Raw genomic sequence first — 27,282 nt, 5'->3', positions numbered from 1 at the left:
AGGGTAATTCAGACACTGTTTTTGTCTGAATAGACCCTGCGGGCAGGGTTTGAGTCAGTCCTCTATGCCCCATCATGGCGGCCCTGTGCGGGACGGGCCCATCCAGAGGAGGGACCGGAGGGAGGAGGAGGAGGAGGAGGAGGAGCAGCCGGGAAGGATGACGTAGGATTGGAATGAGGGAGTGAATGTTCCGGGTCACAAACTGGACGGGAGAGGAAATTAACTCGGGGGAAGAGAGAGAGAGAGAGAGAGAAAAAAAAACGAGAATGCCACCTTCCTCTACCCACTGAGATGTAGCGCGCGTGTGTATTTTTTTTTTTTTACGCTTTCACGAGGGATTTTAAAAGCGACGAGTCGAGGAACCGGAGTGGACGGATACAGAAAGAGAGAGACACATACAGAGAGAGAGAGAGAAAAAACAGGTGCCTACAAACTACAAAGTGAGACAACGACGGAGAAATCCCCATGTTCGTGGCGACCTGACGGACGCTAGCTCGGTTTATTTACAGCGGGAGTTTCGGTGTTTACTTCCCGGAGAGTTTTCGTGTTTTCACGCTGAACTGTCCCGCCGTAGCAATCTGTTGCATCCCCCCTCCTCCTCCTTCTCCTCCTCCTCCTCTTCCTCCTCTTTCTCCTCTTCCTTCTCCCGCCGCCGTTTTGGTTTAACGCACGGCTGCGAGGTTTATTTGCAGCGCTCGGCTCCCCCACTCCTCCTCCTCCTCCCTGTCCTCCTCCCTGTCCTCCTCCCGTGATGTTTCACTGTATACCCCTGTGGCGGTGCAACCGTCATGTGGAGATGATCGATAAACGCCACTGCTCCCTGCAGTATGTCCCCGATGAGATTTATCGCTACGGACGGAGTTTGGAGGAGCTGTTGCTGGATGCCAACCAACTCCGGAACTTGCCCAAGGTAAGCAGGAGCGCAGCGAGCGTGCACTCGTTAATTCGGATGGCAGCGTGTTAATGTGTGCGCCTGGTTAAAGTGTTTCTGACTGAGCTGATCAGGCGTCCCGTGAGAGAGTCCGGAGGGGCCTGGGGACAATAATTACGCAAGATCAGCGAGGCCGACCCGGAACTACACCTCCCTGCCCTCCCCTCCCCTCCCCTCTCTCCACAGGTTGAACTGAACTACAGTCTAGATTTTGATCATAAACATTTTTTCACTTGAGGTGAATCACACTTAAACAACTCATTGCTAAGCCTTTGCATTGTCCCTGATAAGTCAAACCTGTCTGGACAGGTGCACAGGTTTGTGTTTACACCGTTTTGCTGAAAGTAAAAAGGGCTTTAACTCTGCAAGGCAGGAGAGCCACGACTTAACACACAAGAGTTAAGAGTTTAGCATTAATAGGCTCCCATAAGTCTGAATACATGCTTATAATAGCAGTTACAGGTGAGCGTTGGGTTGTTTACAAACCGCTAGTCTTGTGACTTTTTCAATCGTGCACCACCCACAGATGTTCCCTAATAAAAAAAACCATAATCTCCCAACCAGCCATGTTGAACTGGAGGAGCCTCTCGGATGAGTGACGTGACGTCTTTGAGAAATCTCAACAAGCGTGGACTGTTTATCCTGGCTGATACGAATTGAGAGAAATATCACCAGCGCTCTCGACTGTGCAGGATGAGGCGTTCACAGCTCCAGATAAGACAGTTTGACGTGACCATAATGGAAACGCTGACTGGAAATCAGGAGTAGGTTTTAAATAAAAGCTCACTCCTTTTCCTGCTGTGGAAGGGCTCCAGCGAGTTTGTTTTGTAATAAAACTGGGAGAAGACAGGAAATATCTGTCGTTATCTCTCAAAAACTTTCCGTTAAGGGATGTGCGATAGCGCACAACACAGCTTACCTCCTTTTAACAGAACCTGTTCTTTTGCTCAAATTTAAAACATGCCCCAAAGTGATAGATTTTAGCTCAGATTTTGGTTAAAAAAGGATATCTGTGCTTGTACAGACTGAGCTGACTTCCTGCCATGACTGAAAGAGGGAGTGAATTCTCTAATGAAATTAGCAGGAAAAAAAGAGAAGAAAACTGTGTTTGTATTGGTCATATGACGGCTGGTGTCGTCTGCTGCTGCTGCTGCTGCTGCTGCTGCTAATACCAATTTGACATATTTGATCCGTGCATCTCCAAGTTATTTAGTCTGCACTCATAAATGTGACGCCTCAGATTTCCCAAGCGCGGGGTTGGAACGCCAAGAGTATTGGATTCATTACGTGAAAAGTGAGCAGCGTTTACAAACGAGAGGGTGGTTGATCGATTAAATGTTTACACATTTGGTAACTGACAAAATCTCCACATATTTAATATAATGATTAGCTCCGAACCATCCGTCAGCAGAAGGAAAAACAACTTTGAAACCCGGCTCGTCTGACTCTCTATACGAACACATGTTCTGAATCATAAAGAGATTGAAGCACTCCATCGCAGTGATGCTATTTCTGTTTAATAGAAACCACGCAGAGGGACTGTGGGCCACTCAGTGTGAATTACTGACGCGCTTAGTAACGTAGGGATACACAATCCCAGTTTTCATGCTCGCAAGTCTGGATTAAAAGGGATACCACTGGGAGGATTTGAAATTGGTTATTTCCCACTGGCAGGGACGAGATTTTGAAGATTTCCTCCGTCTGTGCCTGAAACAGAAACGTCTTGCCTGTGGAGTGTTTCGCACTCCTGTAGCTACAGCAGTGACTTCTGACTTTGTGTGTGTGTGTGTGTGTGTGTTTTTCTACAATTATCTCGTTAGCTTTTTCCAGCAGAACTGGTTTTACTGCAGAAGTTGCTCTCAGCTCAACTCTGAGGAGTGGATGTGCAGCTTGAGAAAGCCTCCTGTCTGTAACCCTCATAAGGATCGTAGTTCATGGGGTTTGCAGATTTTCCTAACTTTAGAATATGGCGTAACGCTTCATATATCTGGTCCTCACGGTGGGTCAGATGTTCTCTCTCGAATTCGCATGTTTAAACGCTATAATAAAAAATAGCTGCAGCTTAAATCCTTCAATCCTTCAAGTAGTACCACTGGCAATAGAGTGACATGGTTTACAGTTTGGAGAAGTCCAGAAAGGATTTGAAAAGTCCTCTGAAAGCATATTTTTGGCATGCGCATAGAAATTTGATGGAACAGAGATAATGTGAGCAGCCTCCCGTGGCTGTGTCACACTGTCTACTTTGTCTCGACGAAGAAAAGCACAGGAACAGGTATTCTGGCCGAAAACAAAGGCGGCATTATGTGTTTTGTTGTCGTCCCCACTCGAGCAATTGTGTGTGCTAGTGTTTTCTAATGAAGACACAATGAGCCGATGACCTGAATTGAAAAGTACAGACCGGTGAAACCATGAGCCAACCGGGAGAGGAGACGTTGGCCTCGTCAGACAAAGTGAAGCCTCTTTCTTTCTCGTCGTCTACGCCCGCGAGGATGTGATTAGCAGGTGTCCTCCCATTGTGACAACACACACAAGACTGCAGACGGCTCACAAATATTCTAAGCATGTATAGAGGATGGAAGGGTGGGATTGTTTGCATGCCGACGACAGAACTCTTTATTGTGCTCTTTGGCATGATAGTAATGTCATCAATGCTTGCTGGGTGAAACCAAGAAACATCCAAGCGGATAAACCCTTGTATCAGTCCAGCTCAGTGCTCTCTCGCTCTCTCTGTCTCTCTCTGTGCGGCCTCAGCCCATTTGCCTCTGAGGTGACCAAGTGAATTCACTGATGATGACCACTAACTTTATTACGACACTGACGATGACACGACGAAAAAGCCTTGACACAGTAACATATTTCCAGTCAATCATTCCCACCGGCAGGCAGATAAAAACACGCACCGGGCGGTTTTCAATGGCAAGATGAAACGGCGAAGGTGTGTTTGTGGAGTGACAAGATGAGGCAAGTTGAACACAAGCAGATCGCTCCAATTGCTTAGGAAATAAAGAAAAAAAATCCACAGACCAAGTCAAAGGTCCTGTTTCTCTTTTGTTCGTGTAATTGTTTTATGTTTTATTTGCGCTGGGGAAGTGCTCCGGTTTGGCAAACAGTCGCTTTCTGTTTACCGAAAGTTTCCTTTAAGCGGCGGGGCCATTTGAATACAGTGCATACCGTCGTTATGGTTTGTAAATAGCGTTTGTTAGCTCACTAAACAACAACACTCTTACTCAAGGAAGAATGGGAATGCAAGACCAGTTTAAAAATGAATGCGGTTTCCACAGTGAAACCGTAAGACACGGGGCCGCTGCCGGCTGGGACAATGAGCTTTGAGTGAGTGTTTTTTCATTAGCAGCCTTAACCAAAACTCCTTTATTTACAAGTCGATTAGCTAATGGAGAGAGAGAGAGAGAGAGAGAGAGAGAGAGCTTAATTCAGTTCCTCACCTGTCATATTTACAGAAAAGAGTCACATCCAAGACCTATTCACCTGTGATTGGGACTGAGTCACCACACAGAAACTGCACTGACGAGTGTTTTTTAGTGAAAGTGAAATTAAGGTGGTTTGGATCTAACAGCTCAGACGAGCATTGCATAATGAAAGGACGGATTAAGAACTATCCGATCGTCTTAAGACTTTGGTAGGCGCATTAATTGGGGAGAGTTTTCTAAATTAATGAATTGCTTCATTTCTTAATGTGAAGATCGGATCATTCCCTTAGTCACGCGTCATAAACTAAACATATCTAAGTCCGTTGGTTGAATAAAGCAGATACAAAGACATCACCTTGGGTGGCTTTTTTCACAGTTGTGTAGACTAAATAATTAAATGAGCAGACGAGTTAAAAAAAAAAAAAGATTTGATAGCTGCAGCTGTGACGTTATTTCTTCTATCCTGACAGTCGGCAAATGACCATCCTTGGAGAAAATGTTAAACAAAAATGGCTTTCACGCTAGATCCAAAAATATCTGTAAATTAGTCAGTCGGGTAAAAATAGCAAATTTTTAACTGCTCACATCATTTCAAGCAAAAATGCAAACAAGCTCCCAGCTACTGAAATGCTAGTGTGAGCTTGTATTTTCTGCTAACACTGTGTATCTTTGACTGGTCAGTGCTGCTTGGACAGAGGTCTTCAAATTTTGCCAATTTATCAATAAGAATATAATAGGCTGATAAACTGTTATAAAAAAGAAGTTCCCAGGTTTAGTTCTGGCCTAAGTGGCCTTTTGGGTATCTGCTGTCGTGCGTGATCAGAAATGACACACATAGTCATAGTGGTGGCGAAGAGGAAGAAACAATATCCTGTTAGAGACACGAAGCTGCAGGGTTTATGACCTGGGTGAAGTGGTAAAGAGATCAGGGCCCAGAGCAGGAAGCTGGTGGTCGTGCTGATTTTTTACCCCTCACATGTGATCTACAGGAACTGTCTTAAAGGTAAAGGGGCCGTTCAGTCTCCGACATGTGGCAGAGACGTTTTTAACTCCAGCCTGTGCCGTGACATATAATACCGCATGCGCATGTAACATTCACGTAATCGTACAGCGAACCTTTAATTAGACTCCACAAAACACCTGACACCCATGCCGCTTAATTCAAATGAAACAAACAAGAGCCGGTTTATACAGACTGAGGAGCGCAAACTAATTCTAGACTGATTTGTATGAATGTGTGCTCCCAAAACACCACCAGGCCTCAGCTAATGCTGTACAAAACACAGCTGAAGGTGAAACTGGACACTGACCTGTGATTTGAGAGACTTGTTAATGTGTTCTCGACTCAGCTTGTTTTGTTTTTTTCTGTGTCACGCATCAGCGATCGTTGGGGCAGGGCGCTGGATGAGTCCAACGGGAAGAACAGGTTTGCTGTTGCAATTTTGCAAACAGCTGATGATACAGCAGGACCAAATATACATCTTTATGCTCTTTGTTCTTCCTCTGATTGTCTTTGCTGCCAAGAAGATAGAAAAGTGTGTGAATGAAACTGCCTTTTTCTTTGGGGCTGAAAGTTGTCAAGGCCTTTCAGATCACCCCTATGCGTTTCTGACTTTGATCTCTGTGGCATAAAGGAAAGACAAAGTTCAAGCAGGAAGTCTGAGAGCGATAAATTCTGTGGTATAACTGACTTTAAAAACAAATTGGGTTTGTTTGTTTGTTTGTTTTTCTCCATCTTTCACAGTTAAGAGTTTTAGTTCTCTGGAAATAATTATGTCTGGTCGCAGCCAAGAGACAGACCTTGAGCTGTTCTGTTGACATTCAAAGACTTGCTTAGCAAACAAAAACTGCACCTACACATGTTTTTCAGTGAATTGTGAAAGTGAAATCAAGGCGGTTTGGAATTAAAAGCTCAAACGTTATAATACAAGTTTGTCTGCTTGTTGAAATGACGGCTTAGAGGCTCTTTGAATGTCTTAAGTACTTGTAACGACATGCGCATTTTCTAAAAGGGTGGAGTTTGACTTTTGGACTCTTGGGCATACATAATTAAAATGCGATCTCTATCTGGATTTGGTCTGACCAACACCTGGCATTCGTTCCTATGTTCAGATGTCACAGACCTTTTTCTTTCTCAGCCACATCAAACGTCCAGACACTGTGTTCTGTGGCTTGAAGGTGCCGGGGTTAAACATTAGGGAGGTGGCACAATCATTAAGTATTAATCGGGGATCATTACGGCTGCTAATGTACTGAAAATGTGAAGCTAATTTTACAATAATGAGCTGCATGGCTTAACTGCTCACCAGTCAGACAAGGGGGAACAACTGTGGAGCTTCCTCTTAGAAATAAAGCGCCCACAGCCTTCAGCATTTCACCTTTTGAATGAGTGAATTGTTCTCCTGGAAGTCACACGCCGCCCAAATATCTGAAGTAAAAACCTGTTCAGTGTGATGCAGATGTGTTAATTTATCCATATACATGCAGTGTTTGTAACAGTCACTGATTCATTTCGACTAAACTGCTGCAACTGGATGAACCCTCCTGCCCAGTTGGCACTCCTTGTAACCAGCAAACCCGAGAAACTGAAAAGCCCCAGAGGGGAAACTCATGAGTTTTCTGTTTTCATACCGAAACTTTTAAGGGAACCTGAAGCAGTATTGTTCGGTACTTGCTTCACCACCACACAGGCAGGGCTCTGTCTGCTCTTGTTAAAGGGGAGTCAAGTATGTGCTTGCAATAATTGCTTTTTGCCTTTTAAATAAGTCTACCTGGATCTTTCTTCTCTAACCTGATGAACATTACCTCTTTTTTCCTCTAAGAAAAATCCCAATTGCCAAAAGGCCAAAGTTAACGCTTGTGTTTGAGCCTGTGCCACTCTGGTTGTTTGAAATAAAATGAGACTGAAAACCCTTAATGTTTGCCAGTTATCTGATGGAACAGTAATGGAAGGCAGCATGTTGAGGCTGCAGATTGGCCTTCAGTTCTGTACTTGTGTGTTCTCTACTCGTCTATTGTCATTTTACCTGCAAACTAAGCTTATGTATCTAATTTTGACATGTTCTAGTAGGAATACCCCAGTTGCTAATAACATTACTAATGACTCACGATATGATAAAAACAACACGGGGGAGCTTGGAATCGCATCATTTAACTTTTGAGCCATCCAGACAATGGCCTATCCAAACAATTCATCAAAAACAAGCGTAAATGGACTTCAGTCACTTGGAACTGACAAAGCCAGTTTCGTTTGATGATTTATGCCTTTAAAGTTTTAGCTTTATTATTATTATTTTTTGGATAAGCATTTAACATTGTTCAGCCCTCCATTCATTTTATTGTTTGCACTTGTCAGTCACCAACTGTGACATGACCAGAAGTGATATGTCTTCCACGAAACAAGTCTGTACAGTTATCTGTCATCTGTTTAGACCGGTCATGTTCTCATCACGACACAGTCGGATGGAGGAGAACTGAATGTTTCTATTGAGAAAGGCATTTGTGTGACGAAAAAGTAAAACGTAGTCTGAACATGCTGTGAAGGTTTTTTGCTCCAGCAGTACAAGAGTATGCCCGTATAGAGACGTGAATTTTGCTGTTTGACATACATAAAGTCGTATACAGTTGAATGTTAAGTGTATGTTGTAAGGAATTCAATCTGTTCAGAGGATTCACAGTAAAGTCCCATAATAAAATTGACTTTCTGTTGCATTTAGCAATAATGCAGATGGAGTAATCCAAGACTACATTTCATTATATTGGTGCATTTGGTAATCACATTTTCCAGTCGTTGTCCAATCATGTTGGGCAACACAATCAGTCCAGAAAGTGTGAACTCAAAATTTACACCTTTTTTTTTTAATGGATGCAACCTTTTTTTTTCTTCACCTTTCAGCAATTGTTCCAGCTGGTGAAACTAAGAAAACTTGGCCTGAGTGACAATGAGATCCAAAGGCTTCCACCGGAAATAGCCAACTTTATGCAGCTGGTAGAACTGGACGTCTCTCGAAATGGTGAGAAGAGACAAGAACATTATCACTCGCACAACTGCATGTCTCAGCATTTTTTATTCGTGACTGCCAGATTATATTTTTCACAGTTGAGCAACATCTCTAAAGACAGTGAATAAATCAAATTGACGGATTTGCTCCTCGTTAGCGAAGCTGATGCAACAAACAGGCGTGAGAGTAAAGGGTGGTTTGCATTAGTGTAAATCTCTGTACAAAGATGTTTGTACAGACCTACTCATACGGTATTGTTGTTCAGTATTTATTTTAAATACAATATGGAGGTTCCTCTTGTTACAAGGCTTTTCAAATTAGTGCCGAGGGCTACCAACGTAGTCGTGGAACTGGGGTTACATCCAGTAACCACCAACTTACAGGTGTCGCCATAAATTCAGAAGTTCAAACAGATACTGTACACGCAGTCATGTTTGCGATGAGTCATAATTGTCATGGTAGATGTGTTTTAAACTGTTTGATAGTCAAACAAGTTTACTTTAGATTAGATTTGCCATTATTGTTGTTATTTTTGTTGGAACAACACTCATTAATGTGTCCTTTATTTGTTCTAGACCCTAGTAGTTTTATTAACTTGCCTTTTTCACTCGTATAGATATTATGGAAATTCCAGAGACCATTTCGTACTGCAAAGCCCTCCAAGTGGCAGACTTCAGTGGAAATCCATTAACAAGGTAATTAAGTGAGACACTGTTGATTTAGTTCTGGGTGGGAAAAAAAGAAAACCTCTATCTGTCTTCTATTTAATTCCCTTATTGATTGTGCTACTTATTATATGTATAGATTAGACCAGACTAAGGGTTTATATTTCCTTGTTTGATGCTTTGTGTTTTTTTTTTTTTTTTTTGCTTTTACTGCTGTTACATGCCGTGTTAGGAGCATGTCTACTCCTGACAGATTGCACATAGTGCGTTTTTTTTTATTGTGTGGGTGGTGTTAATCAAGTCTAATTTTCACCTCAGCAGGGGAAAAAAACGTTGTTTTTCAGTGCATGAGTTTAGTGGGCAACAATGACTAGTTTTACTGAGGCACTGGTGTTCAATATGTTTAAAGAGCACACACACACACACACACACACACTGTTTTTCAACAGTAGTTACCTAATTCTGCACTTTTAGTTTCTCTTTCAGCTGTTTTATCGTAAAACGTGTAATCGAAGCTATGGTTCTACAGGAAAATGATGAATCATTGTCTGTCATAAATTTCCAGTTCAAAGTTCCCGTCTGTAATTTATAAATTACACTTATGTTCACACATGAAATGTTTGTTGATGTGAACTTAATTAAACTAAAACTACAGACACCCTTATTACATGGACTTCAGAAATAATTGTAACCCAAAACTCTTTTTTTTTTCATTAAATCACCCCATTTTATTTATTTATCTATATATTTTGGATTGAGGACCGGTTCCAGATTTTATTTTCGTGGTGGGTGTTGTGTTTACATTAATGAGTTTTAGTTTACGTTTAGCTTCACACTTAAGCCAGGAAGTGCGTCTGGGTCCACATTCCAGCAGGGAGCCTGCTTCACAAATATACAAAACCTTTCTTTCTGCAGACTTTGTGAATTAGTTTAATTTTAATAAGATCTTTGGCTTTATTGATCTGAGATGGTGTTTTTGGTAGAATTACAAGGCAGAAGAAAGCAGTAGATGTAGAATAGCTCCTATCAGTAAATGGAAATAACCGCTAATCAAAGGATGTTAGATTGATGATTAATGCTGTGTGACAAAAAAGTGGCATCTCAGTATTTCCATTTGACTGAGGCAAAACTACACTGTTTTTCACAATTCATATAAAAGGATTTGTGTTTTAAGAGGGTTGTATTTTGAATAAGCAGATGATGTGAGTAATTCACAGGGATCTGAGCACAGTCAGTTTATTTAGTTGTTTTGCTACTTATTATTTTGTTATTTTGTTGTTTTCTACTGGTTAATTGATAATTTCAGGGACTGTTGCATGTTTAGAGATTATAAGTAGGAGATTAGGACATTAGATTGATAGATAGTCTACCCCCATTTTGTCAAAGTGTATGTGTGTTTTGCATATGTATGGACGGGTTGATGGCTAATTTCGCTGGAACTTGTACTAGTGACAATAAAAGGATCATATCATATCATTAGATTATACATAGGACTAGGAGCATTGCAGAGGGCAAAGATGAATGTATCAAACGTTTATAGAAACATGTGCTATTTCAGTCCTGTATTGTACACTTTCTAAAAATCCCTTTACATCTCCCTTACACCTGCAGGTTACCTGAAAGCTTTCCTGAGTTGCGGAATCTAACATGCCTTTCCATCAATGATATTTCACTCCAAGCTCTTCCAGATAACATCGGGAAGTAAGTATATGTAATGTTTTATTTTATGGCAGGAGCAAAACAACACCTGTGGGAAATAGTTCACCCGCCTATTATTGCCTTATTTCTGCCGTGAAGGTTTATAACCTCTGTCACTAACTCGTGAGCCTTTTCCATCTAAACCATAAATTCCAGCCTCAGTTAAAGCAGCACTTAACACTTGTTCGGTCAGCGTTGAGTCTGAAGATATTTAAGTGAAAGATACAGACAAGGTAATGTCATAGCATAGTTGTTAGCCTCTAGGCTGCTTTGTTGTTTACCAGCCCTGTTTTCAGGCACATTTGATGCACAGGAAAAGAAATTCTAGGAAGGAAAACTTGTTTTCCGGTAATGAAAGTTCACTGTCCAGCAAATTCAGCTTATATTTAACTGCCACCCCCTCTCCGCGCTGTGTCGTCTATATATTGGTCAGCTCAAACAAAGCATGGGCAGCACCAGTTTTCCTTTTTAAAATGCAGTTAGCTCAAAACATTGCTCAAGACTGACACTTCTCCGCGCGCGTCGTTGCCTCCAGATAAATTAGTCAGGTTGAGAATTGATGCTGTTTGTTTTAGCCAGTGGGCATGATGGATCCTCCTACACAGTGAGATACTGTATGGCAGCGTTCCCTCTAAAAACAAGTTCACAATCCAGAACATTTGTTTAGCTCTGAGAAGAGCACAGAAGTTTTGTGGTAAAAGCCAGTGGGAACGGATATATACACATGGCACGTCAGAGTGTTTCTGTCTCCTTTACACCAGTCCGTATCGTCTCCTCGGCTGCAATTGTTTTTGTTCATAAAAGGTAATAGTAAATCCAGAGGGAATGTGTATGCCAGCATTTTTATTCCTATGAGGTCTCTTTTTTTATTGTTGAGATCAATTGTAATTTAATAACTAAACTATGTGCTCTTGGGTCAACGTGCCAGGGGGGATGTTTTTAGTAGATGTTAGGAATTTAGGGCTAAAAGGATTTTAAACCCTTTTACACAGAGATGCATTTAAAGGGAGACAGTTAATTGGAATGTGCGAAGAATTCATATTACTTTTTCATCGGGATCGTTTAAAAACAAAACTAAACATAATCCATGCATGAGATGGTGGGTGAGTGAGAGGCAGACTGTGTGGTTCTCATAGCTATTTGTTAATGTTAATGGCCAAGAGTTTGGATTTTGAAAAGAATAACAACTTCTAGACAGTTTGTATTGATAGTACACATATCATCATGGATGGTCGTAGATTAAAAACAAGTGAAATATTTAGTAGTCGTGCTCTTGGTCTTTCCTAAAGACGACCATTATTCTGCTTCAGACAACCATCAGAAACCAACTCTAAAAGCCATAAAGTCAAAGAGGATTTCAGCTCGGTCTGGTTTGTGCGTTGCATTGGAAATGGCATTAATATTTCTTCTGATTTGCGGCCGACTTGCTCGCAAACTATGCTGCGCTTCCTAGAAACACTGCTTTTCATGCACAGGATGGATTTCACTGCCCTCCAAAAGAGTCGTTGTTCGCCGAAATCTTTCATTTTATTACAATCCCAAACTTAACATGGACAATGGCTGCAGCCTTCAGAATAGAATTAATACATGCACACACACATATATATATATATACATACCCGATTTACATTATTTTGATTGTGCATGCAGCGTCTCCAGGTTATCTCTCCATTTGCCTCGTGGTACGGCATGTTCCCCACATATGTCCCATATTTGTCTTGCATAGCTCATGACTAAAGGTCTGCTCTATGTCGGGGGAAGAAGGTAATGAAAACCATAACACAGTTGGAACAACACGCAGTGGCTTTTTATGAAGTAGGTAAGATAAATGTCCGAGAGGTTAAATTACATCAGTGGGTTATCTGCTAAGATGGCAGGGCTTTCTGATGAGAAACGACGTGCACGGAAACCTGATGCGGTTAGGTGGTTGTTTTCATCATTCCGCTGATCTTTGGAGCCAGAAGATCTCAGGCTGAGCATGGTGGAAGTGGAAAACTGGAAGATTTCTTTTTAATCTCGGGCTGAGTGATGTGCTGTGGTGAAAGAAAAGCACTCCCAGAAAGCAAGATTAAGGAAAAAGGGGGGGAAAAAAAAGTAGCATTTCATATTATCGCAGCTGATAAGTCCAGATGGGGCTGGGCAGTATACCGGTTCACACTGGTCTTTTTTTCTTTTTTTTTCCATTATGATATGAATTTTTAGTGTGTGTTTAGGCTAAAGCTGTCCCCAAAATGTCCCCAGTTTTAGCTTTTTATGAATGAGAAAAAAAGAACGACTAAAATACAGTAGCCGGTCTAAACATGAATAAATATATGTAAAAAAAGAATGAAGCGGTGATTGTCCCTGTTTCTTCATTTCATCTTGATAATCTTTTTTTTTTTGTTAATCTCAGAGCTGTAAATGCTCCCGGATTTCCACATCAGCAGGCAGTGCTAACACAGAGCCATGCAAACGTGCTTTACTACTAGCGTGGGATTATTGTTCTGCAATATTTACTCATCATCACAGTAAAATAGAAAAAAATAAATAAATAAATACCGTGACATACATTTTTGGTCATGCTGCCCAGCTCTAAGTCCGGATTTCATATATTAAATTTAGAATCAGCCCAAGCATACCTACTTAATTTTATTCATCTCCTTGGCTCAAGTCAACCTTTCTGTCTTTTTACGCATCTACAAGCTCAGCATTTATTACCGTGTCTGTTTTTATCAGTGAAGGAGTGTAGCTAATTGACTTAGCTAATGGCTTGGCAATGGCTCAATCCTCTCCTGTTGAGAATGACTCCTTGCTTGTCCTCTCCCGCAGCACAAAGTCTGAACTGTTTTTCTGTTTTTACGTCTGGCTCAACAACATAGACTTTGCACTGTTCCAGCTGCCTGTCGTCATAAAATCCCGTATTAATTGAGAACATGAACAGTAAAGAGGAAAGGAAAGCAAGACGATAACAATGTACTTTGGTCGAGCGAACGGCCCCTTCGGACAATTTGCTCTTCATTTAAAGTATGCAGCTGTTGTTTATGCTGCTGCGATTTTACGGCCTCGATAAGACTGACCCACCTCCAAAGTGCTTCCTGTTTGCAGATATCTGATCGCAAAGGAGGACCTTCTGTTTTTTGGCTGTCATTAAGACTAAATTTCCTAAATAATCTTTCTTCTTTTTGTCTTTTTGCAGCCTCTCCAACTTGGTATCACTAGAACTCAGAGAAAATGTGCTGACATTCCTGCCAGAGTAAGTATTCAGCCAGGTGTGCTGGTGTTTGTAGAAAAGGGCGGAGGCCGTGCATCTTCTTCAGTGGCACATTTTTTACTTTTGACTGCATTTTAACTTGCATCTCCCATCCACAGGTCCCTATCTCTGCTCCACAGACTTGAAGAACTCGACCTAGGCAATAATGAACTGTACTCTTTGGTGAGTTTTTATTTTATTTTCCGTGTTGCCCGTCGACTCGGAAGAACGCCGCGTTTCGCAAAATAAGTAGACCAAAACTTTTCCCATTTCCTTATCCTCGTTATGTTCGCGCAGATTAGCATCCCTTGACGGGAGGGAGACCATCTGTTTTGAGCTGTGGTTGTAATCTTATGTGAGGGTTTTATCTCTGAGGTTGAATAATTTACAGATGGAAACGGAAAAAAGTCCGACCGACAGGAACTGTCTGGGTTTTATTTTACTTACAACTTATGCCTGTATTTAGAAATGTTCTATGTACTTGAAAATTAATATGTATTTTTTGACAAATTCAAAGTATCCAGGACTCACATCAGGCTATTTAAATAAAATCAAGAACTTTATGAGAAACAAATCACGGCTACTGTTTATTTTCTTATTATCTACTGTTTTTATTTCTATTTTTCTGTTTATAATTTTTCCGTTTCCTGCATTTCTTCCTCCTGCACAGCCCGAGTCAATAGGCTGCCTGGTCAGCTTGAAGGACCTGTGGCTGGATGGAAACCACCTGGCTGAAATACCTGCAGTAAGTTTGTCATGCTTTTGTGTTATTGTCGTCCTATTAATTATAGTGCCCCTGTTTTGGTGTCATGTCAACATCATCATTGTGTCCCCCAGTTTAAATCCATGCACAGATTCTACTACATCTTTGCTGCTGCATCATTCTATCCCGTTTGCTCTGAACCTTAGGAGATGGGCAGTATGAAAAGCCTGCTGTGTCTAGATGTATCAGAAAACAAACTGGAGCGACTTCCAGAGGAGTTGGGGGGCCTGGTGTCACTCACCGACCTGCTCGTGTCTCAGAACAACATTGACGCTCTGCCGGAAAGCATTGGTGAGTTATATGACACTTCTTCAGCCTATTTGTTTGCATGATTATACTATGTTGCAAGCTCGTCTATATTATGTCCGTCTTATCAAACAGGTTATACTAATCAATGCACACCTGGATTTATACTACATTTTCTTTCGTTGCAGGAAAACTAAGAAAACTTTCAATTTTGAAAGTTGACCAGAATAGACTAACACATCTTCCAGAGAGCATTGGCAACTGTGAAAGTCTTACCGAGCTTGTACTGACGGAGAACCAGCTACAGGTTTGTTTCTTAAGCCGTACATATCAATCAATCAATCAAACTTTATTTATTTATAGTTTTCCTTTCATACAAAAGAGGCAGCCCAAAGTGCTTTACATAAAAACAAAACAACAAACACAAAAAAAACAATAGACCCAAGAGACCACACGCATATGTAAACACACACACACATGCACGCGGACGCACGCAAAGACACACACATGAAAATTCAAAAACACTCAGGAATTAAGAGGAAACGCGTCACCACCTTGAAGTTGAGAAAACACTAGAGAGATAAAAATAACTGTATACATTAGAACTGTAATTTGGTAATTACCTAAAAAGCCATACAAAGATTAAATAATAAAATAAGCTGAAATTAGTTAAAAGCATTTTACTGTTATGCACCAAAGCAAAAAATAAAATAAAATAAAATAAAAAAATGATAAAATATTTAACAAAAATAAATAGAATTCATTTAAAAGTCAGAGTAAAAAATATAAAATGATAAAATAAATAAAATTCAACAAATAACCAGACATATCCCTTAGTATGATCCTCCGGGTAAATGTGGTGTATGTCCATGGAGAAAAAGAAGTGTACATTATATAGTAATTGGTTGAAAAGATGTGTAAAACAGAATTAGGTGGTGCATTTTATTTTAGGCTTCATAAATAGTCAAACAGACCTGGTAATTTTTGACATTGGGAGGACAAAAGTTGCATGGTCGACAGGAAGCCAACATGAGGGATATATTTAATTTAATATCCGGATAATCAGTGTCATCACACTAATTATACAGAGATTGGTCTTGACTGGCAAACTGGAAACAAAGCTATAACCAACCTCATTTTCTGAATTAAATCAACTCGTTTCTTTTTGACTCTAATCTAATAGTCTGCATCAAAACCACACCCATGGTGAAAAAGGAACCTGAGTGTTTTTTTCAACACAACAGTCAGCCGGTTTTTGTTACTGTGCTGACAACAATGGCACAAGCTATGTTTTCAAATATAGGAATACGTGGTTCCTAAAATTTAAATTTAAGTCTGCAGACACAGAGGTAATAAATGAAAGAACGCTGCACTGTACGGCTGAAACGTGGAGGATTTGATGGGCCATAGTTATTTTCTTTTTCAGATGAACTGATCAGTAGGACAACCCGGCTTAATGAGTCAACACGGATATATATGAATACTTGCCTTTTTTTTAATAAACGGGTTTCTGTGGCACGTCATCACAGGAAACAGACGGGGGTGGAGGGGGGGTGGGGAAAGCAGCTCTCTTCTTGGCGTATCTCTGCTTTGGATCATGGCTTCAAACTGCAACATCCGCAAAAAAAGATGGATGGAAAATGTTCGTGGTTTTGAGTAGCATAGGGATTAGGTAATATTTCACCATTTCTGAGAGCCAATTGATTGATGCTCTCTGCACGGTCTGAACTACATGGCTTCCCAGACCCAGCTACGTGTCATATGTTTCTCATCAGGAGAGGATAGAAGGGCAACAAAGGTTCAATTCTGTTTCATTGACAAAGCTCTTAACTCGCCTAATAGTCAGCTATTTCAAGGTAACATGTTACATAACCTCGTTTCACACTTAAATTCAAATGAAAGACAAACAGATCAGTGTCTGAAGTGGCATTTTATGGCTAAGTCAATAACTATTTTTGAGCAATGTGAAACTATTAATACCAACGGACTGCGGGGAAGGTTGTGTGTTAGTCATATATACAAACTTATACATAAAAACCTGTCAAGCTCATATTGATGTTTTGTTTGTTTGTTTACAGAGTTTGCCTAGGAGTATTGGGAAGCTGAAGCGACTCTTCAACTTCAACTGTGACAGAAACCATCTAATGTCGTTACCTAAGGAGGTAAGGTCTTCATTTACATTTACATTTACATTTACACATCATCTCACTCAAACATTGTTGAGAGGCAACTGACTCATTTAAGTTCAATGAGTTTTTGCCTGACTTGTAAACCTAAACATATTCCACATTGACGGGTCTTAAGTGATGTATTTCCCAAAAGTGTCGCCGCTTAGGGTGAAACTATACAATGATCAGGCGTAACATTATGACCGGACAAGTACATAACTGGTGTTGACCATCTTCTTCTGCTGGGGAACATTTTGACCTGGCATTTGTGTGGATGTTACTTAGACATGTAGCACCCACCTAGACCAGGACCAGGCACCCCCACCCCATAGCTATGACACTCCTTGATGGCAGCAGCCATCCCGAGCAGGATGCAGCCACAAAAACAGTTCGGGAACAACTTAAAAAAACAGCACAAGGTGTTGACCTGGCCTCCATAGAAGCCCCTCCCTTCAACCCATAGGACCCGAAGACCCCATCAATAACATTTTTGTTGCCAGACACCACAGGACTCCCTCAGAAAGTCCATGTTCATTGTCTGATGAGTCACAACTGTTTTGGAGGCACAAGGGAGACCTACGCAATATTAGGAAGGTGGTCATAATGTTATGCTTGATCCTCACCAACGAGGTTATTTTCTGCAGTGAAATCCAAACAGTTTTCTCGTGTAATGGTGTCAGTAAAAGATATTGCAGTTAGATGTCATTCTACTGAGTTAAAACTCAACTAAAGCTCATTCACTGAAGCTCAACAAAGCTTCCATTTTCACCTCTCCCGTCGTCCGCTCGCCTCGGCCTCGGCGGTGTCTTGAGTGTGCCCATTGTGTTTGCCTGTGACATTCTTTGCTAACCTCTTGTCTGTTTAAGTGAAGGCACGCCTGGTTTAAAGCTCCGTCTGAAGGACCATTGTGTCTGTATTGATGAAAAGCCTGCAGTGTTTAGAGAAAGATAACAGTTCAACACACTTGGCCTAGATAATGAATCAACGCCGTCACTGTTATTTCATAGAGGCATTGCATGACATCTCTCAGCAGTGACAGTGGAGCCGTGGCTCAAGCATTTCTCCGGGCTTTGTTTGAGCTTTGGGAGCTAGTTCTATTGACCTGAATTGCTCTTTAACACTTTTCTTTTGCGGCTGAATTGCGTCCGTGCGCATGTGAATTGCGTTAAGCGTTCTGCTAATCTGATGCGTTTAACCTGCAGCTTTTAACATGATCAACCGAGCTATGCTTGTTAACATGTGTCTCTGAGCAGATTAATAGGTTACAGGTTCAGATGGTCCATCAGGCCTTTGTTTTGTCTGGCTACTAAGCCTAATTGTTCCTAATTTTAGGTCCCTCTGACACAGCTCATTGACATTTCATTGGTTTGCTGTCAAGATCACCAATTCTGGGACAAAGTGCCCAACTGCTGACGATAGATTCACTCAGGGTTTTGTTGGTGGGGGATTGTTAAAACAAAAACTGCATTTAGGTTGCAATGACAACGCAAAGATGATTGTTACGTTTGTATTTATTCTACAGCCTGATGATTTGGTCTCTCCTGCTCTCTAGGTCGGGGGCTGCAGCGGCCTGAACGTCTTCTGTGTGCGAGAAAACCGGCTGACGCGGATACCGTCAGAGCTGTCTCAGGCCACAGAGCTGCACGTGCTCGACGTCTCCGGAAACCGGTACGCACGCAAACGCTCGTCTCCAGGAGGGGAAAAACACTCCTTAATAATCAGTAAAGTGAAATGAGTGATGAGGCGTGATTTAACTTTAAGTTTTATAGTTCTTGACCTTTACTTTCCGCTCCGTAAAATGATTTTATCAGCTTGTTTTGTACTTTTCTTTCTACGCCTCTACCTGTTTTTCCTCTGCGCCGTGTCTCCGGAGAAAGCTGCGCATGTCTGCTGCTTGAGTCACACTCAGGCATGTCCAGCTCTGTGTCTGGAAAGAGTTTCCCTTCCCTCCTCCTCCTTCTTCCCCCCCACGTAGACCAAACAACTGCCCTTATCCAGGCTGTGTGTTTTGGAGAACCAGTAGGTACACGGTGGGCTCCTGATGCCATGATTCATTTCCCCGTCTGCGTTCAGGCTCACCCACTTGCCGATGTCTCTGATCACACTGCGACTGAAGGCCTTGTGGTTGTCGGAGAACCAGTCGCAGCCGCTCCTCACCTTCCAGACCGACGAGGATCCCGAGTCGGGAGAGAAGGTGCTCACCTGCGTGCTGCTGCCTCAGCAGCCCTACGAACCAGACAACAAAGGTAATTATTTTTAATTGAAGCCCGACACTCACTCCGGAGTCTTCGAATATAAACGCAAATCTTCCGTGCAGTCAGGAGCGGCCGCTCGCATTTCTCCCTTCCTGATTTAAATTGCAAATTGTACTGTATGTACATCAGCGTCTCCGTGCTCTCAAAGTGACCCACTTCTCTCGGAGTGAAGGGACTCGGTGCCAGCTCCGTGACATTTGAGGACTCATCAGTAGTTGCATCGTCTCCGAGTATTTAGTGCCCTGCGGTTTTGATGACTGTATCACATGATCTGCTCGGGGAAGCACAGCGCGTTCTGTGCCCTCTGATCCTTTTCCTGCAGTATCTGTTGATTATGAGCTCCCGTAAGACATCAGAGCACCGCTAACAGATCAGGCCCTCTCTCCCCCCACCTCACCCCCCCGTCCCTTGAGGCCCTCCTTGGTTATGTTTTTCAGAAATGTGTTGGATCGGACGGCTAAAGAGGCTTAGTAGCGGCTGGCCTGCTGCCATTAAAAGCTCACCCACTGGGAAGAGAGATGCGGCTCTGTCTCTGCCTAGCACGAGAGTTTATTGTAGTAATTTCCCCGTGCCGTCATCCGCAGATCTGCCCCCGATGTGTGTACTATTTACGGTTCATTGCGCAACGCTTAGCAGGCGCTCGCCTGTACGTTTTTGCATTTGAAAAGGTGTTTGTTCGGGCCTCAAAAAAGAAAGATGTTGTGAAAGAAATGCAGCAACTGGTGTAGTGCAGGCGATTGAGGCTGAGGCTGGGGGCAGGGAAGATTGTGTTGCTGTAAGTCTGTGACTAAGCCGGGATTTGAAACTGTGATCTGGCAGTTTCAGGCTCCCTTATTAGCGCTGGGTTGTGTGACAGCTTTCATTCCTTGCGCTGGCAGCTTGCAGAGAAGCAGTCGTAACAGCTACGTTGATTTAAACCCGATGTAAAAATTCTCTTGAGCTTTTGTCTGAGCATTTCAATGTGTCCATGAATTCCACCGATGTGTAATATGTTGCCTCTTCTGTTTTTTTTTTTTGTTTTTTTTTATTAATAAAACATCCCCAGGCTCTGATAACCTCACTCGCTTTGGGGCCTTGGAGAGCTTGGTGAATGACATGGCGGACGAAACGTGGGACAACAAGGCCATGAACAGGACCAGTGCCATTCACTTCCTAGATGAGGATGATGATGGGGACGATGACAGCGCGGTGAGAGCAAGCGAAAGCACCATGTGACATACAGTGATAGAGAAAACAAACTATTTTCTATTGTGAAAGGATGAGGCTGAGGATATTCAGTGTTTTTATTTTTGTCACTAAATCCAAAACGATTAATTGCTCATCCCGTGTATCCAAAAACACCTAATTGAGCATCACGGTTCCCTGTGTGTTCTTTATCCTTTAATGTTCGTATTAGACAAACAGGATTAGCCTGCAGGAGCTGTAGTGGCTCTGTAAGGCTAAATGCCATCACCTGCATGCTTAGGTGCTACAAAATAATTACATGCACACAGCGACGCCACTAAAACTAGACTTTTTCCTTTTAGACTTAAACTAAGAATAGATGAATAGCTGAAATAGTTCAACTTGTTGCTGACAAGTTTTCAAAAAGTTTCACGTTTCTGCCCCTTGTCACCTTGTTTATTAACTCTTTGTTCTTTTAACTTGTCTGTACTGAGCTTCTCTCTTAAAGCACTTTTATTCTAAGGGTATGCACTGACGTCACGGCCGCCCGGGGCCACGCCCCCCTGGGTGGCAAAAAACACAGTGACATGTAACAGTAAATACAGCGAGACCGGGAAACAATGTGGATTACCAGATCAAATTAAGGACAATTGGACTCGACAATGATCCAAACGAACTACACTACCAGGATTAGGAAAAGTGGATTAGCCTGAGTTTCAGTTAGTTTTAGGTCATTTCAGTTATGATAAATGTAGCTAAAATAAAAATAAGATAACGCTAAGAGCTTTACTGAGAAGAAACTTTAGCCATACAATACTGTAGCGTTAGAAGGATGACGAGGAGTGATCACAAATTCTGTTTATTTTTTAATTTTTATTTATTGTTGCAACTGAAATAGTTACTATCGTCTAACTACGCCAAAACAACAAACGTAACTTAAGAAATAACTTAAAGTATGACTTCATCCAAAAATACAGCATAAATTAATGTTACCTTACACAATATAAACCACAACACCATGCCTGTTGTTTCTTCCTAGTGCAGCGACCCATTTACTTCTCTTTTCTTTGGCAGTCGGGGATTTCTGTAAAAATATATCTCTGACTGATTTTCATATCTGCACAACAGCTATTCTATTTATTTTTTTTTAAATACTAATCATTTTACGATTTAGATGCTATTAAAGCCTAAGATTCAAACTAATGCTGCTCATCTCTATGCTCAACTGTCACTTTTTGCCACTCAGTGGCCGTAACCACGGAGACTTCTCTTGCTGTGACATCACAGGCACACCCTCCACAAGAAACGCACCAACATTCTGAATCTGTTTCGTCCACGCAGGGAACACTACTCAGGCGGGCCACGCCTCACCCGGGTGAGCTGAAAACTATGAAGAAAGCGGCCGAGAACCTCCGCAACGACATGAACGCCGCCAAAGGCCTGGACTCCAACAAAAACGAGGTCAATAACGCTGCAGACAGAGTGACAACGTCTGTGTGACCTTTACCTCAGAAATTTTTTTTTTTTTTTTTTTTTTTTTTTTTTTTTTTTACCTCCTGTGTCTCGCCGTGTTGTCCTGCACATCCCCCTGCAGCCCCTTTTTTTTTTTTTTTTTTTTTTCTTTTTACCTACAAACCCTGGTGTGGCCTCCCCCTCCTGTGATTAAACCCTGGGACGCCTGTAACCTTTCTCCATCTCCAGTCCTGTGCGATACACGCTACCAGGGCCGCCGTGCCTTCCTCTTTTTAAATAATGTCCACAGCAATAATCTGCACAGAGATGTTCCTTTTAAAAGAGATTTTAACAAAGAAATCTTTTTAAATGACTCTTTTTTTTTCTTTTTTTTTGAAAAAAAAAAATACTTTAGGTAGTTGCACTATAATAAATCTTTATAATATGGTCAGACCTTCTTAAATGTATTATATATTGTTCTATATCTTTTTAAATACACTGGGTGAATACTTCTTTTTGTACGTTAGGGCAAACAAAAGCAGGAGTTTTTGGACCTACTGATAAAGGAGTATTGTATAGTCTCTTGTTAATATGGATACTTTTATATTTTTGGCAGCTCAGATGTAAATAAAAGTGTATAGCAAATTTCTTTTTTTTTTCCAAACTTGGTACAGTTTTTCTTTTCTTTCTTTCTTTTTTTTTTTTAATCAAAGCCATGAACAAAACAAAGTCACTAATGTCTTATTCGATCCATATAACTGTCATTGGGTGAGCGGATGGCCTTGGATCCTGTTTTTTGTTCATTTAAAAACATTTTCGCCTCTATTTTTTTTTCTTTTAGATAATAAATAGACTCATCAATTAAGTACTGCACATCAAACTTTAAATTACTCATCTGCAGTGTAATTATGCAGAAGTAACAATGCTGTCGTATTTATATGTGCTGTGCTTTACTGCTTCGCAATGTTCTTTTCAAATAGATGCCAAAAACAACTGTATTTTTATTATTATTATTATTATTTTTTAATTTTTTTAAGATTTCTTTCCCTTTAACAAAGGGTACTGTACAGAATAATCACAAAGGTGTTGGTGAGGAAGACGTCGAAAGGGTGGCATCCTTTAAAAATGCAGTTGTTAAGGTTCCACTTTAATGCACTTCTCAGCGTTGCTCAAATCTTATTCATTGATAAATGGTACAAGATAAATTGTATTATTTTGTTTTTAAATCGATTGCAAAAAAAAAAAAAGGAAAAAAAAAAATGGACCAGGGAAATTGGTTCAAGTGTTGGTTTTATGTTTTTAATTATTTCTCTGATCAAACTGCACAAGATAGATCTCACGTGGAGATGTGGAGGTTTGGATGACTTTTTAACCACTGATCAATAAAAATGAGTGCAACACTAAACATGCTTGTTATTCCTTTAATTTATATTAGTCAGCGTGTTAATTAAATATTGTTAAAGACAATATTAATTACTTTCTTGCTCCGCTAATAAGAACTGAATTTATTTGTCAGATATAAATATGTCTCTCTTTTTTTTTCTTTTTTTTTTTTTTTTTTTAACTATTCACTGTCTAAACTAATATATTGAGTAAACTAGCTGGTTGGTATAACACAATAAATTCCATTTCCTGACCCTTTCATTGCTTTCTCTGTCTGCCCAGTAGTGCATGATGTTGCTGTAATGCGTTGCCAGCATGTGACTTGTCTGTCCTGCACGTGCTGCATGTTGTACTGATACTACCACGCTTTATCTATTATGCATACATATATATTGTGCTCACCACGTCGCATACGGTGAAAGCAAAGCTGCAGATCTATATGCATTGTCCCAGTTTCCAGCTCTCATGAAAGTGCTCTTCCACCTTCATACTTGATTCATTTAAAGATGAGCACGCTATCGCTGGTGCTGAAGCAAATCTATTTCAAATACAAATTCGCTAATACGTTAAAAAGCATCATTTGTGAAGCTTATTTAATCTATTTGCAAGCAGCACTTTCTTCTGCACAATCCATTAGAAGAAGTAAACTCTCTTTATGTGACTGCTGAATCATTCACTTAAAAGAAGAAAATTGTGAGCAGAAGGCAGAGAAACGGACAAAAACAAATTAAGCGTTGGAGACACAGCTTCTGCACTGCCTGCTTTGAACCATGTGCTGTGTTATTGATGGTGGAGCTGGATTTTATTCTTCACTGATTTTCAATTGCTCTTCTGAAGAGCATTTAGAACAGCTTTGAGATGCCCTTCCCACTGATCTTTCGCTGTCACTACTTATTTCCGTTGAGATGTTAACACTAACATAAAAGCTTTAGCAACAGGTGGTTTCTTCTGATTATCTCCAGGAGTGTAGAAAGCCTCATACTAACCAGTCCCTCAGGACCAGTTGCCAAAACTGGCCCAACCCAGGCTTCGGCTGGGTGGCAAACAAAGAGTGTCTACCAGGAAGACCTCATCCGTTTCTGGCCAGCAACAGTGTGTGCGGTGGCTGCTCCAGGGCTGAGAAGGACAAAGAGGAAACTAAACAACCCCAGGAGGTCGGTTTTTCCAATTTAGCTCCTCGCGTAGACTTTTACATATTAACCAGCCGCATGCTGCCGTTTCCCCCTTGTTCTAGATTTGTCCCTGGTCTATCTGACAAAATGTTCAGCTAATGGAGAGGTTTCATCCCCTGACAGTCTATCATTTTGCCCACGTCTTGCGGGTTAAATATATCACTCTCCAATGACATGTCTCTCCGTCAAACTTTAAAAGCATCAAATTATCCCTTATCGCCAGGACGGTGCAGGCCAGCTGTCACAGGGTGATGCTTTACCGCCTCGATTTCTCCATCAGAGAGGTGAAACCCAAGAGGGCAGGACATTTCAACATCACAGAGCTCTTAATGCGGGGACCGGTCTCCATGGAGACCTCTTCCACAACATAAAGATCTCATCCATCACAGGGACTCTGAAATCATCCGTGGAGACAGAGAAGATCCTTCCTCAGGAATCATTCATCTCCCAAGTGCCATTAAGAGTAACGTCATTGTATTTGTTTGAAGCTCAGGGTTTGATCTATATAATGCAGGGAAGTGTACTGATTGTGGCTGGTGATCATTTTTAAATTTTAATATTTCATTACTAAAAAGCATGTTGTATTGCTTCAATCAGGCCTCCAGGGCACATGATTGTAGCTTTGCATTTATAATGAAACACTTCTCTCTTAGTTACAGATCAAAGTGTCTGGCCAGAGAGGTAGTTTGGGAATCAGCATTGCTGGTGGAAAGGGCTCTTTGCCTTACAAAGACCATGATGAGGTGAGTGCTGGCAGACGAGAAGAGAGATCTCTAGCGACATTATGCGCCATTCATTCACAGTGCATCTTGTTTGCTGTCTGAATGAAGATGATGCGAAGGCGCAGCCCCGAGCGTCTGATGGTTACACAAACAAATTTGGCTAATTTGTTCCTTTCTTTCAGGGCATTTTTATTTCCCGAGTGACTAGAGGGGGGCCGTCGGAAAAAGCGGGAATCCATGTCGGAGATAGATTGCTGGAGGTAGGAATGGGAATAATATTTCTAATAACTGATCATAATTTCTGATTTATTGACTTTAAAATATTCAGTCAAGTAAGTGAAATATCACAAACTCCTGTTGGTGTTAATCCTGTGACCACTAGAGGGCATCATAAGACCAACAGAGGACTCTGAGCTGGGGCTGTAGTTATGAGGCCAGCATGAGGAGGACTAAAAAAAAAATAAATACTCTTTAGATGTGACATTTTCTGTAGGCACCCTAAGCTGTGTGTCTGGGAGTCAGTCTTTCCATCTCTGACTCCGGCTCCTGTTCAGCGGCACTAAAAGTATAATGTTTCAATCCAGGTCAACGGCCTCACTATGCAGGGGGCCACCCACCACCAGGCGGTCAGTGCCCTGAGGAACGCTGGGAGCTGCATCAAGATGAAAGTGCTGAGAGAGAGGCTGCTACTTCGGGAGGTGGCTGAATTGCGGCAGGATCCTCAGGACGTCACAGGCAGCCAGGAAGGCAGGGGCCCGAGAAGCAAACAGGCCCAGATGGAGAGCGCAGAAGACTGTTTGTCCAAGAGGATTGAGGCTGTTGTCTGCAATGGCAACGGCATTGTGAGTGTTTTACTCGAATCACGGCACAAAAAAGAATGCTACTCATACCTTAAAAAAAAAAAAACAACTCCCACAACCCTTTTCCATTTGCCGTGTCTACTGTCTTTTTGTGTTTCAGACTGATCTGGAGAGTGAGCTCAATAGGACGATGTCTGAACTGGAGGCAGAGGTGTTGACCAAAAATGATTCCCTTCAAGGGGACAAACATATGATGACGGTAAGCAGTTCTTTAAGATGTAAGACAAACCACATTATCTTACACTAAAGACTCATATTTCATATTTCAAAATCCAACATCTGTGAAATATATATCATAACCTTTGACCATGTGTCCTTCATTCGACATGACTGCTGGACTATTTTCCACCTTAATCACGCTTCCTTCTGTGGCAATCATCTGACAGATCCCCCGGATCATCCTCACTCATCCCTCCACCTCAGACGAAGACGTGGAGCCGTTGCTGCAAAGCCTGGGCAGAGAGCTGCCACCCGACATTGGTCATGACAAACGCCCACACTCTGACTGCTACGACAGTGCTTTCTACCCCCCTTGACCACGGTGAAGAAGAGCAAAGGCGAAGAATGTGTTTTCTACTGTCGCTGCAAAGCTTTGTCCGCCTGAATTGTTTGCTCGTGAAACTATGTGGAAAGGAGTGTTAAAGCACGCTAGTTGCAAAATGCTAATGTTAATTAAGGTCAATTTCACGTTGAAAGATGCAGGTGTTGTCTGCTTGATACCACTACGTGTAAGTTATGTCCTGGGAAAAGCAATGCCAGCGTGAAGCCCTTCAACTTTTTATAGTCTATTCCCAGATAAAAAATGCCATAAGGCTGAACAGAGTGCACAGCAGGGAGGCCGAGACTTGCAGAGCACCGAGACTGACTGAACTCTGCTTCACATATTCTCACACGTGCTGTATGGACAAAACCCAGACTTGTAAGACCGTACGCTGTGCAGCGATGTTTCGGAAATGAAAGAAGCCGACATCACTAAAGGCAGAATCTGTAATCGTACTTCCAAAGTCTAGAAACCACTTAGATGTGAACCTGCCTTGTATTTATTTAACAGCTTTTATACTCTCACAGTCACAGTTTATCGTTCAGTGTTCACTTTTGCAATAAAGAGCAAATATTTTCAATCTTTCTCTTTCTTCAGAGTAAGA

General features: G+C 41.5%; 1 protein-coding gene across 1 annotated transcript; it reads left to right on the top strand.

The window, feature by feature from the left end:
* The first annotated feature begins 176 nt into the window (after positions 1–176).
* lrrc1 (leucine rich repeat containing 1) lies at positions 177–27,258 on the top strand. The gene is made up of 21 exons (XM_047603576.1): positions 177–910; positions 8,255–8,372; positions 8,977–9,055; positions 10,637–10,726; positions 13,899–13,955; positions 14,072–14,135; positions 14,623–14,697; positions 14,862–15,006; positions 15,150–15,268; positions 17,040–17,123; positions 18,682–18,797; positions 19,203–19,375; positions 20,430–20,572; positions 21,890–22,042; positions 24,316–24,537; positions 24,779–25,018; positions 25,209–25,298; positions 25,460–25,537; positions 25,862–26,119; positions 26,238–26,336; positions 26,524–27,258. Exons 1-21 carry the CDS (start codon positions 752–754, stop codon positions 26,671–26,673), a joined length of 2,712 nt encoding a protein of 903 aa, XP_047459532.1. The 5' UTR covers positions 177–751; the 3' UTR covers positions 26,674–27,258.
* The last annotated feature ends 24 nt before the right edge of the window (positions 27,259–27,282 follow it).

This window comes from Mugil cephalus, chromosome 13 (assembly GCF_022458985.1).
Source record: "Mugil cephalus isolate CIBA_MC_2020 chromosome 13, CIBA_Mcephalus_1.1, whole genome shotgun sequence".
Taxonomy (NCBI): Eukaryota; Metazoa; Chordata; class Actinopteri; order Mugiliformes; family Mugilidae; genus Mugil; species Mugil cephalus.
The sequence above is the reverse complement of the archived record's forward strand: the minus strand, read 5'-3'. Positions and strand labels throughout refer to the sequence as shown.